Source organism: Rhineura floridana, chromosome 2, assembly GCF_030035675.1.
Source record: "Rhineura floridana isolate rRhiFlo1 chromosome 2, rRhiFlo1.hap2, whole genome shotgun sequence".
In the NCBI taxonomy this organism is placed as follows: domain Eukaryota; kingdom Metazoa; phylum Chordata; class Lepidosauria; order Squamata; family Rhineuridae; genus Rhineura; species Rhineura floridana.
Window position 1 is genome coordinate 142,028,001 of NC_084481.1, and position 13,636 is coordinate 142,041,636.

Sequence of the window (13,636 nt, forward strand, 5' to 3'; positions counted from 1 at the left end):
GTGGTCAGATCAGGTGGGTGGAGCTACCAGTGGATCAGGGAAACCATCCACCACTAGTTGATTTTTTAAAAAAATATATACATTTTCTGATTCTAAAACCAAGTTCTTGTCCTTTAAATTGATGTTGTCATGTCACAAATTGGGATTCCTGGGTTATTGCTGTTCAAAAACAAATATTAGATGAGTGCTACAGGGTTGGATGGTGTACCCTGTCTGCATTCCTGATTCAGCTAAGGAGCATAAGAACCTTTACAATGATGCTTTACATTTCATGTTCTCAAAACTCCCAGAGTTACCACAGTGGGGTATCACATTGGGAGACAAAGATAATAGGATTATACTGATCCTTTGTGATGAAAATTTTTGGGATGCTGTTTGGCTGAGAGTATCATGCAATTTTATTTTTGTGCCAGACAAGTTGTATCCTGAATTTGGGGACCTAGGAAACACTGACATTTTCATCCCAAAAATAGTGATGATGGGGAAAATCTCCCCCCAGCATCTTCCTTACCAGCCATTTTCAGGGATTTCCCAGCTATTTCCTTTTGTTTTTAATGAGGATCTAATTTGGGTTGAGTTACCATGACAGGGGAACTATGCTTCTGGGAGAAGGATGTACAGATAGCTACCACCATAATCACAGCTGGGCCTCCTGCAATCACAATTCCCCCATATTTGGAGGTAAAGGTCTGTGAGAGGGTGGAGAGAGAAATTTTAACCTTTCTATCCCACCCAATTAAAATTGCCCCCCTACAACGTTTAAAAGGACATTTCCTTGGCTACAGTGTCTGGAAACAGAGTTACTCTTCCATTTTTAGCTTAAAAGAGAATAGCAATGATAGGATGCTGCTAAATCACCCACATCATCCACATCTGGAATCGACCAGAAATAATACTAAAATGTAAATGTTTTTGCTTTAACAGACTAACCTCTCTAAACATTCAGAAAAAGAAATTCTGGGAATGAGAGTGTTTTATTTTAATCTTTCGCATATGGCCAGTTACTATATAAGTCACTAATAACAGAAACCTTGGGATTTGAATTACATTAGCCTTGAATTCATTGACACTTTCCTAATATATTTACTTGAAGTAGAGCTTATGCTTCATGTAAGCTTGTATTACTGGAAATATTTACATTTCACATCTTTTCTACTATCCATAACAAAGAGGATTTATGGTCCCCTGCCCATTATGTTGATATTTTTGTTCTGCCCTATGTCATACATTGCCAAAGCTCATGGCACTATGGGCTCAGGTATACACACTGACAGATGGGCAATTATTAGAGATTCCACAATAGAACTGGCTCATATGAACAGAGTTCGAACTGATTCCCATGCTTGTCCAAATTATACTTAAGACAAATTTGAACTTTGTAAATGCAATTAGTTGGGAATCTTAAATTTCTTATTTATATAAACACTTCACTTGCATGTTTTGCTATGTAAGATACCCCACCCCATCCCGCATGGATGTAATTTTGCCTCTGTACAAATTTTGTACAAGTTATGGAAATTGTGCTTAACAGAGATCAACTGGAAAGTCAATCCATGCTTTTGCATTTTTCCGCACAAAGGATTGAAGTATTTTGTAATGCCAGAATGGCTGCTCCTGCATGAATTTTCAGTTGAAGCTGATACAGAGTTTCCAGGTAGCCTTAAATCTAGGCACTAATAGACTATGGCTGCAATATACTTACCTGAGAGTAAATACCATTGAACTTAGTGGGGTTTACATCTGAGAAAACATGTAGAGGATTGTGTTCCAAGGCATACTTAGTTTTAATATTACAGTACTGTTTACTGTTGGTTCCTTTGAATGAGTACCTACTTCCTATGATCCAGCAAGGTTATCAGCATGAAGTAATCTACACATGCCAAAGGATATCAGATGTGCTTTTAAGAAATATACATCCATCACCCGGTGCAGTGCATGCAGTGCCTTTGTTGGATTGCAATGACACACAAACAGAATGTTGAATACATTTTGACAACTCCAGTCACCTGTATGCAGGCTGGGTGTGTAAGATAATATTGGGCGGGGGAGGCTTCTTTTCCCCAAAGTGATCAGTTTCCTCAAATTGACAACCTGTTTGACTCTGAAGATTCTGTTTCCATTACATCTATTTAGAATTTACATAAGAATACTAATGATCTATTAATAGACTAGCATACTATGTGCTCTGTGTGTCACTGTTACTCTTTTTTTAGTGCTTATGCTATTGCTATTTGTTTGTGGTATTGAGCACAATGAATTTGCAATGGCCATTGCTATTGCTAACACAATTAATCAGAAAAGCAGTTCTCTCAGCTGCTACTGTAGTTTGGAATAATCCATTGGAGTCTATATCCCGACTTTGAGACACAGAATCCTTTCTAACAGTGCTGGTTAACCAAGCCAGTGTCAAGAAGGAACCTGGGAAAAGCGCACAAGTGCTCAGAGTCGAGCCAGGGGAACGTCAGGCAAAGCTGACAGGGGAGGAACTTACAAAGGGGTGGGAAGAGAGACAAAGGGGCAGATGCTGATTGGAACAAGACATATTCCAGCTGGAGAGTGTCATGAGAGACTGTAGATGAGAAGTGATGAAAGGCTTTAAACCAACCTGTTTCTCTTTCCTGCAGACACTGATGGTTCATTTCATGGGGTGGAGTTTCTGCCGGATAATTTCAGAGACTCTCCTAATGAAACAACAATGAGGGTGAGTGAAAAATACTCCACGCTACCTGCCGATGAGAAGGGGATCCACATTATCAACATCAGAGCTATTGAAGATATAGGATATGTTCGCACAGAGAGTACGGTGAGTAGAGGACCTGTCTTCTCTCCCTGTCGGCATATCTAGCTGTTAACAGTATGCTTCTGTCTGTATTCTCAATAGCTTAATGCCCCTTATAACTCCACATTTGTAAGTGTGCATCCCACTACACACTATTCCTTACAAAGGTAGGGTTGTTTTAAATGTCAGGCACTAAGAAACTTTACAGTTTTTCAGTGCCTTATTTATGAGGGCTTGAGTGAGAAGGTTCCATTTTGATCAGTGCATTTTTGAAGGTATATTTTCCATCATTCCAGATAGCAGATCCATGTGTATGGGAAATATAGATACATAATTTTAAACACTTTACACCCACTTGCATTGCTGATAGAATGTCATTTTTGTGAAAAGTTTTTGTTCTGCCTTCAGTACCTATACTGTGAAATATTATCTGTTTGTTTTATTAAAAACATTAATATGTGTATCAAAAAGACCCACAAGGCAGATATTCCCAAATATGCTTGGGGAGTAAAAAGTACTATATTTCTCCCACACACACTCTCTCACTCACACACAGGGTTATCTCTTTAATATCACAGTTTGTACCTTTTTCCAGAGGGTGTACCTTTCCTTGGCATAGAGATGATGACATGGGGGGAAAAGCTTTACCCCTATTGATTTTTGCATATTATGCCACCCTAAAAAGGGAAAGCCCCAACTAATAGAATGGCATGTATATGTTCAATTTCCAGAGGGGAAGCCATGCCAGCTTGCTGTTACAAAAACAAGAAACCTGTGGCACCTTAAAAACTAATAGATATAAAATTCACTAATAGGCAAAAAACCTTGTGGTTTAAGAACGTACCTATAGCCCACAGATATTTCTATCCAACTTTAAAAAGCAGGGAAATTGGGCAGCTATAGCAAATGCACCAGGAGATCAGGAGACCTGACCTCCTCTCTGAGATATTGTACTGCCTTACAAATTTGTAAAAATGCAAACACAATTTGGGTTGGTCTTTCACAGTCCAATCCACTCGCTTTGTAGCTTGGAAGAATTTGGTAACATGTGTCTCTGAGCATATGGTGAGTGGTGGCAATACCTGCTATCTCCAAAGACGGAGAATTATATTTTTGTATGTTTATTGGTGTTCTTACTTTGCTTCTTTCCTGTGTTACTAATGTTTCTACAGAGAATCTAAACTAAAAAAGTTTATTTCCCTCATTATTCATCCTAGAAATCTGTGTCAAATTTATTTTTATTAATATCAACGCCTTTTTATTGGTCAATGTCATATGATGATGAAGACAGCCTTTTGTATTTCAAATTGCTGGTTATGTTCTATTTCTATTTTGAGTGCATTAACAGATGAATCTGAAACTACAGTTTGATGTAAAATCAGACTGATTACAATATGTTGCTACTTCAGCAATGACTCTAGCTGTTGGAAAAAAGAGGATGCATGTTTTCAGCCTGCTATGTTTAAACCACTTAATTTAAGGCAAGGTGGGCACAGTCAATTAAAAACATAGAGCACCCCTAGAATTTTGCTAAAATATATTTCACCTCCCACTGTTTTATCTTGTGCAAATTGAGACACTCCTGAGGTCCACTGGAGACTATTCTGCAGAAGTCAGTGCCATTATTCCACAATTATGTTTGGAGTTTTTTATTGTAAATTTTGCAAAGTGTTGCTGTACTTCACATAGTCACAGAAATAGAAACAAAAGAAAATGATTTCCTATAGGAAACTTCACTAAAATTGCAAAGTAAATCAGACATATTTAAAATGTCCATCTGAACTATATCAAATGTTTTAATAATGTTGCTTCCTCCCTGCTAAAACAGGATCAGCAGAGCACATGTCTTCTTTCTATTATTTGGGCTGATTGCAGGTGTTCCCACCATTCACCATACGCTCAGAGGCACATGTTACCAAATTCTTCCAAGCTACAAAGCAAGTGGATTGGACTGTGAAAGACCAACCCAAATTGTGTTTGCATTTTGACCAGTTTGTAGGGCAGTCCAATATCTCAGAGAGGAGGTCAGGTCTCCTGATCCCCTGGTACATTCACTGCTGCCCAATTTCCCTGCTTTTTAAAGTTTGATAGAAATATCTGTGGGCTATAGGTACATTCTTAAACCGCAAGGTTTTTTGCCTATTAGTGAAGGTCCCTGCTTTTTAATCTGGGAGGTAAGAAATGGGATCCTGTCCAAGTTTGCTGAGAATGGATTGATCATTGGCATTCTTATTGAGTTCAATGGGATTTACTCCCCTGCAATCACGCTTGGGATAGGTGAAACTGACCACAGGGGATGGGGAGGGGAGGAGAAGGAAGAGGAGGAGGGAGGGGAGGAAAGGCAGAGGGGAGGACTGTGAGGGGAGCAGGCAGGAGGGGGAGGGGAGCAGGCAAGAGGGGGAGGGGAATCCTGGGTAGTGTAGTTAGTGAAGGGTGCTGAGAGTTGCTAGGAGATGCCCTGTTCCCCTCACAGACCTTAAATCAGAGTGGCTGACTGTTAAACCAGTCTGGCCACTGGAGCTCTGTCAATGGAATAGGAGTCTCCTCTCAGCACCCTTCACAAATTACACTTCCCAGGATTCTCTGAGGGAAGCCATGACTGTCTCAAGTGAAATCAAAGTCTGATGTGGGTGTGGTCCCCTGATTAGGGAAGCCTAGCAGCTGTGAGGCTTTTAGAACACTGATAGTTGGTTCTTACTGAGCATGCCCGACGTTATCATAGGGTTCCAGCCAAAATTTCTTAGATTAATTGAAAATCAGCCAGGCTTTTTTTTTTTTTACTTTTAAACTGCAGAAGATGAAAGTCATTGTATGGGGCAAGGTCAGTAAAATGATTACAGGTACTCTGTGAACATGGCTGATTTTTAATGAATTTCAACTGATTATGAGAACTCTCAGAGAAAAAAGTCCAAAAGGGCTCTGGGGTTTTTTCCTCTCTTTTTAGACTTTGAACTCTCTGTTCTCTCTGACTGTTTTGTGTATCGCCATGAAAATTTAGAGGGTTGTTAAGCAAGCGTTTCTGAGTTCAGGACTATAAGTTTTGTAAGGTTTTGTTTTGAAATGAGCTCATGGGAAGCATCAGAATGGCATGCAGGGGTATTTTCAATTTAACATTGCGGAATGTGAAAAATCCACACTGGCTATAGTATACAGCCACTCTCGTGGTTGTATAATTATGGCATAAAGTTTTGTGGACCAGAGTCCACTTCATAAGAAGCATTAAGTGTTATCCTAAGTTGGCAAGTAATGGTTATAGAGGAAATGTGTAAACAGTGAGATCAGAGGGGAATTAAATGCAGAATGTATGGACTATGACAATTATGTTAAGGCTGCAGTCTTATACCTACTTGCTTGGAAGTGAGTCTTACTGAACTCAGTGGTACTTCCTTCTCAGTAGACATATATAGGACTGTGCTGTAAATGTATATAAAATAATTACAGTGACCACAAAGCAGTGTTGATAATAACAAATGGCATTAGTAAGCAAATGAATATTAGGATAGAGGGATAACTAGAATTCTCTCATGGTTGTTGGACATTCTCTCTCCATCAGGGAACATATTAATAGAGCTTGAGTTGTCTTTCAGGTACGGATTTTTAAATTATGGTGAGAAAACACTTGCATCATTTCCATTCAAAATCACTTGTTGGCAACTATGTGTTTAAATGGGATCAGTTACTGAAGACACATTTATTGGAATTTATACCCTTCTTTAGGTTTATTCAACTCTTTCAGCCCTGAAGTGTCTTTTGATGAGCATATTTTTTAAAATGGGCTGCTTTTGTAAAAATTCAGCAGGTTTTCCAACTAACTAAACCTGGAGCTGATACTGCAGAGGCATGATGGCTTAGGGCTAGCATTGAAACGCACTGTTAGGAACGTGCCTTTTTGCAATTAGTTTCTTGTTTAATACTTTCACATTTAACTCCCACGAAGAAACCTGTAAAGTGGAAATAATGTATTCCTGTGTCTACTTGTGAGTTTGTTAGGCAAGTATCTGGGAGTGGCTCAATGTGCCTATGTCAAAGCGAGAAGGTAAAAATCTATTTCTCCCAAGTACAAGTGTAAGCCCTGGGATAACTTATAGTATGATTGCAGTGAATAAGCCCACGATGTGGAGAGCAGCTCTTTGAGAGGGTTGCATGTTATAGCAGCAGAAGACAGAGACAAATCTTTCCTATATCATCTCATAAACTCAAAAAGGATATGGCAGGAGGGGTGTGTTTGTCCAGATTTGGACTATGGCACTCTAGTCAATGATCTGAATAGCAGAGTGATCTGAACTGGAAGGGGCAATAGAGGCATCTGTGAAAATGCACCATTTGAAAGTGATTCTGTGAGTGGGGTCAAATTATTCGTTAAATCTGTGCTGTATTTACGGGCTTTGTAAAAAGGTTGGATATATGAACTGGGGACACCACTTGTCATTAGGCCAGTATTGTCTATTTTTCCTGGCAGTGGCTCTCCTGGATCTCTGGAACAGATATTTCTTAGCCCATGCTGCTTTAGATACTAGGGACTGAACCTGCAACCCTACATATGCCAATCATATGCTAGTTCACAGTGGCGTCCTTAATAGGAATGTGTATTTGCTTCATTTCATCATTTTTTACAATGAAAACAAAGAGAAATGGGGGGAAATGGAGGAGGAATCCATCTGTATAATTAGTTTTTCATTAATGCTCTTTTGTGCATTTGCTTTGGACAAATCTAAGCTGAATCAGACAGATTTGAAGAGATTCGGCATTCTTCTGAGGCGAAGCAGCTACCCCCAAAGCCTTAAGGCTGCCTCAGAGAGATTGATATCCCAGAGAATTCAGCCATTTACTATTGTTACATGTTCCCAAGCTCTCCACAGAAGGACTGGGCGGTGGGGGGAGATGTGGGAATACAGTTTTCTGACTGTCCGCTACAGCTTCCAACAATTTCCAGGACGTTTTGGGTGGTTTCAACTAAATAATAGTGTGAGTGCAATGATTACCACTGGTGTAACAGGACTTCCTCCTCTCCTCCCCGCCATGCTATCCCCAAATCTGTTTTGGAGAATTAGGGGAACCCCCAATTAGGGAGAGGAGAGGAGAAAGAGAACGTTCCATTGCACAAGGAGGAATCCTTGCACTGGCAGAATGTTCACCATAGCTCTGTGTTGAATACAACTCATAACTTCCAATCACAGTGCTTTGGGGAGGGATGTACAAGGATGGAAGGATCTCGCCAATTTTAAAGGTGAAGCAAACTTGAGATGCTGCCTTATACAAAGTCATTGGTCCATTTAACTCAGTATTATCAACACTGACTGCCAGCAGCTCTCCAGGTTTAGGCAGGGGTCTCTCCTAGCCCAGCCTAGAAATGCAGGGGATTAAACCATGCAAAGCCAAAGCTCTACCACTGAACTACAGCCTGACCCTGGCCCAGCACAAAAATCTCTGCACCTGTTTGTCTGAAATTTATCAGACTTCTTCCACTCAGGCAAAAACTCTCAGTGAAACAAGGCTGGTGAGGGGTGTGGCCTGGGGAAGAGACTATGACTGAGGAGGGAGTGAAGCCTGGGTGAGTCCCAAGGGCCAGATAGCAAGGCTGGAGGGCCGCACCAAGCCCATAGGCATAAGGTTCACCACCCTGGCTCTATTTAGAGCAGCCTGAATAGATCATAGAAAAGTACAGAAATGGAATAAGAGAGAAAACAGTCAAACTGGCAGACTTTTATCTTGTTTAGATGTAAGGCTATAGCCCTCTGCAGGCATTCACCTGAAGCCTCTGTGCAATCCAGAACCCTGTCTTATCAAGATCTCCAGATGTACAAATGCTTCTAAGCACTTTCAGTCAAACATGCTCAGAAGCTGCATTCAGACCTTCACACTCAGCGAATGAAGTTCTGAGGGGAGATTGCTGCAGGCAGGGGGACATTGGGGGTGGAGCGTGTATGCAGGCCCCCGCCCCTACACACAATAATATCACATCACACATTCTTTGTATTAATATGCTACAAAGAAAATAGACCAAAGAGATGTAGGGTGGTGGCATCTCTGTGTGTCTTTTATGATGTCTAGTTCACCCTTTTGTGTAGTTCTCATGCTTCTTTAGTGGCCTGGCACCATTTTAAAACTTAACTAATTACATCTCTCCACATTATGAAAGCATTTAGTCACTTTTGCTAAGACTAGAATTTATTAAAGGCTCTTGAACAAAAGACTTTGCAGATCAGGAGGCCAAGACATCTTTGAGAAATGGCACAAAAAGATGTTTTTCTCTCTCTCTCTCTCTCTCTCTCAAAAGGAAGCATCTGTTTTTTATACCACAGCCAAATTTATATGAAAGTGGTCTCTGGAGAGAGACCACACATGCAAACTTGGAAGCATCAATGACTTTCTTTCTTCTTACAGCCCAATAAAAGAATAATTCTGAGTACTTTCCAAACTGAGTGAATGGGCAGAAAAATGGCAAATGCAATTCAGTATAAACAAGTGTAAAATTATGCATATTGGAGCAAAAAATCTGAATTTCACATATACGCTCATGGGGTCTGAACTGGCGGTGACCGACCAGGAGAGAGACCTCGGGGTTGTAGTGGACAGCACGATGAAAATGTCGACCCAGTGTGCGGCAGCTGTGAAAAAGGCAAATTCCATGCTAGTGATAATTAGGAAAGGTATTGAAAATAAAACAGCCGATATCATAATGCCATTGTATAAATCTATGGTGCGGCCGCATTTGGAATACTGTGTACAGTTCTGGTCGCCTCATCTCAAAAAGGATATTATAGAGTTGGAAAAGGTTCAGAAGAGGGCAACCAGAATGATCAAGGGGATGGAGTGACTCCCTTACGAGGAAAGGTTGCAGCATTTGGGGCTTTTTAGTTTAGAGAAAAGGCAGGTCAGAGGAGACATGATAGAAGTGTATAAAATTATGCATGGCATTGAGAAAGTGGATAGAGAAAAGTTCTTCTCCCTCTCTCATAATACTAGAACTCGTGGACATTCAAAGAAGCTGAATGTTGGAAGATTCAGGACAGACAAAAGGAAGTACTTCTTTACTCAGCGCATAGTTAAACTATGGAATTTGCTCCCACAAGATGCAGTAATGGCCACCATCTTGGACGGCTTTAAAAGAAGATTAGACAAATTCATGGAGGACAGGGCTATCAATGGCTACTAGCCCTGATGGTTGTGCTCTGCCACCCTAGTCAGAGGCAGCATGCTTCTGAAAACCAGTTGCCGGAAGCCTCAGGAGGGGAGAGTGTTCTTGCACTCGGGTCCTGCTTGCGGGCTTCCCCCAGGCACCTGGTTGGCCACTGTGAGAACAGGATGCTGGACTAGATGGGCCACTGGCCTGATCCAGCAGGCTCTTCTTATGTTCTTATGTTCTTATGTTCTTACTTTGTTTAATTAAGAAAAAGTGGGTTTATACATGAAGATCCTGATCTGGAACATCAGTATTGTCTTTACTACCCAAGCCATACAAATCCTTCTTGTATTTCAGTTCCTTAATGCTGTTTTCATGATCTTATTGTATCAACTTTACTGAGCCCGACCAACTGGAGGACTCTGTTTGAAGTATATCTAGTCTGTGCTCACGGAGCACTTGGTGCTTTAGCAATTCTCAGGCTATGCTGCTCTCAAAAGATGGGTAACATGTACCCAGTTACTTGCCTTCTGATGGTTGCTTGAAGGACCTAAATAATAGGCATATGTTGAAATTAAATTCTAAATGCATTTGCACTAATATTTTATTAGCTCCCACACCATTAGAGGTAACACTGGAAAGGGCCCATAGCTGGGCAGAGAGGAGAATTGTCCATGTTCCCTTGCACAAAGCAAAAAATTGTAAGATAGCTTCTATCGTTATTCTCAAAGCAAAGAGGAACAGCAGTTGCGCATTATTAGAGGATGGTGTGGTATGGGAGGAATTCTCCCTCAAGCCCAATTTCTCCTTCCACCTAAAGGAGCTTTTAGATTGCAAAGGAAACAGCTCCTTCACAGTCTAAATGACAACATGTAAACCAGTTTTACACTCAGATGTGCATTTGGTTTACCTGCATGTGGTTTATCTGCACATTGCTTTCAATAGGATATGCACTTGGATGCAAAACCCAATGTACGTTTCAGGAAGTGCATATCTATTTAACAATATAAGCTTTAATTGTGATATCCACATTTTATTACCATGAAGTTGCAGGGGGTGGGAATGGTAGATGAATTTCCATTTTAATTTTCCATGAGAAAGAGTCATGAACAAAGCAAAAACTGAACCTTGGTCCCTCCCTGGCTGAGATCCACTGGCCTTTTTGGCTGAGCTATATAACCAGCTAGCTCCTTTCAGTCTCTATTAAAACTGATCTCTTTTTCAGATGGTGCAGAGAAGTGACAAATGTTTGAGCATAATATTAATCTGTTTGTCAGTAGTAAAACATAAATGCCTTTGGTAGAGAAGGGCAGAGGATCTCATCTATATTTAAATCACAAAGAGCAAGAGAACCCATAAACTAGTAAAATGATAAAACTAGTGATAAAATTCAAACTGATCTACACAAGTATTTCTGAGTTGGAAAGGTTAGATTCTGAGGTTTCAGATGTGGTAATCTGAGCTCTAACCGTATGAGTATGACTTCACAAGACCAGTTCACTGTGCAGAACTGAACAGGCAAGTCAGTTTGGATTGATCTCTTACCTCAGATTCGTTGTTTGAATTATCTTAAATTGTACCCAGAATATAGTCTGAAGACACATGAAGCCACCACCTGGCTGAAGCTAAGCAAATTTGGGACTGGTCACTGCCTAGATAGGTGACTGCCAAGGAACTACATGCACACTGCTTTGAGGCCCATGATGGAAGAAAGTTGCGGTATAGATATTTTTTAAAAATAAGAAAGATATAAGATAGATTTTATTTATTTTAGCCCACTTTTCATTGCAATAGGCAATATCAGAGTGGGTTGCAAGAAAGCATACATCATATAGAAAGATTTCTAATAACTGAATTCACTGACTGATCAATAACCAAAAGTATTAATTTGTAACATTTTGTTGAGCAAGTTCACAGTCTGATAGGACTGGGCACAGGTTATTTCTGTTCTGCCTGAAAAGAAATATTCAATATTTAACCATTTCAATTTTTAATCAAGTCAAAGAGATTATTAAAACACATTTTTCCTTTTCTTTCATTACAGTTATTAAATTCATTCTCACAAGATCCTGATGCCAACTGCAAGTATGGACTTTATTTTAGAGATGGGAAAAGGAAAGTGGATTATATCCTGGTTTACCACTACAAGAAGTCCTCCTTCAGCAGAACGCTCACCAGGCGAATCCATTTCAATGATTTGGGGCCTCGAAGCCTCAAACAGGATCAGCCCCTTCCTGGGAAAGGAGGGCAGGTTAACATGCAAGACATTGAACCCCACATGGATTACCATGAAGATGACAAGAGAGTCCGCAGAGAAGAGTATGAAAGCAACCTTATGCAGACCGGCCTTGAGTTAGAAAGAGATGAAGATGTAATTACTCTCTTCATTTTTTGTAATTAGCTAGGCTAAAAACATGCTAAGACTGGTTGGTGAGACACTGAGAGGTTCCTGAGGTCCTGAAACCTTCATTTCCATGTGAATTGAACATATTTTGCTACCAGACTTTGGAACCTGAACTCTAGTTCAATGTGTCTTTAACTTACAGCTAGTTCACAGAGGGCCCTGGCATGTATGCTCAACAAGGGTGGCCTGCAGGGAGGGACAGCAGCAGCAGGCACCTGGCCTTTCACCAACCTCGTCACTGTAGTTATCATAAGGAAGAGGGGCAAGGTGGCAGGGAGGTCCGTGCAGATGAGGTGGCAAGAGTGCCAGATTGGGTTTGCTGCTGCACTTACCCCACACAAACGTCTCCATTGCCTTGCCTCTCCCCCTCTCCCTCCTGAAAAGCACAGCAACACAGCTGGTGGGAGGCCAGGTACGCAGCAGTGCCCCTCCCCACCAGTTGCCCCGATGCACAATGCAGGTGCAGGAGTAAGCCTTTGCATGGCACAAACCATATATAGGAAATTTTGTATGATACGTAAGTTCACAGATCCTGGCCCTGTGGTGTATTTTATCTATGGCAGATACATTACAGGTCAAGACATATTTGAGCATTCAGCTGAAGGTTGAGGTACTTCAGCCTGGGGTACATCACCACTACCCCATCTGTTGAATGCAACATTGTATTACAATCTTTGTTCCTACTTATCTAGCACATACTAAGCACTGCGATGGCAGGTATACAGGTATGTGAAATCTTTCCATTCTCCACTGGAACATCTTAGGCCAGGTATGTACATGTAGCAGAACTGAGTGATGAAGCCCTGCGGTACTTTAGCATTTCATGCTATTTGTGCTGGCTGTGTGTGTGTGGGGGGGGTAATCCCTTTCAGTGCTCCCCCATGATGAAAAAAACTCCCATGCAAGAAGGAAGGCTCTAGTAAGATTGTTTTTTACAGAAAGGAGCATTTTTAAAAATTGCCCACCTGCATTCTGAAGTGGTATATATGGGCGTGTATACCACATACAGTATATCCTGCAGTGGTGTGTCTGTGTGTATAAATGCATGCAGACGTTGCTATATTGTATTAAATAATGTGGGCAGTGCATATATTAAACAACGGAAGAGAAAACTATTCTTACCAGCAGAATGCAACTTCTGTTATTATTATGCAGATTTTTCCAGCTATGTTAAAAATTATCCTCATGATAAATATGTGAAGATATATATTCAGAGCTCAAACTAGAAAGGCTACAAAGACTAAAACTCATTCTGGCAATACAAGAAAATGTAGAAAAGGACTGTTATTCTAGGTCCATCCCATGGCGTGATTAAGGCTGCAATCTTGTC

The 13,636-nt window shown here is 40.7% G+C and overlaps 1 protein-coding gene across 7 annotated transcripts in view; it reads left to right on the plus strand.

Annotated features, from left to right (window-relative positions):
* ANO1 (anoctamin 1) overlaps positions 1-13,636 on the plus strand; it is a 171,380-nt gene that overhangs the window by 66,026 nt on the left and 91,718 nt on the right. For all 7 annotated transcript variants that reach the window (XR_009760642.1, XM_061610687.1, XM_061610688.1 and 4 more), the window contains exons 2-3: positions 2,625-2,803; positions 11,947-12,273. Coding sequence is in view for 6 of the 7 variants with exons in the window: in XM_061610687.1 (XP_061466671.1) it covers positions 2,625-2,803; positions 11,947-12,273 (506 nt within the window). In the remaining variant the exon portion in view is untranslated. The remainder of the gene's footprint in view (positions 1-2,624; positions 2,804-11,946; positions 12,274-13,636) is intronic.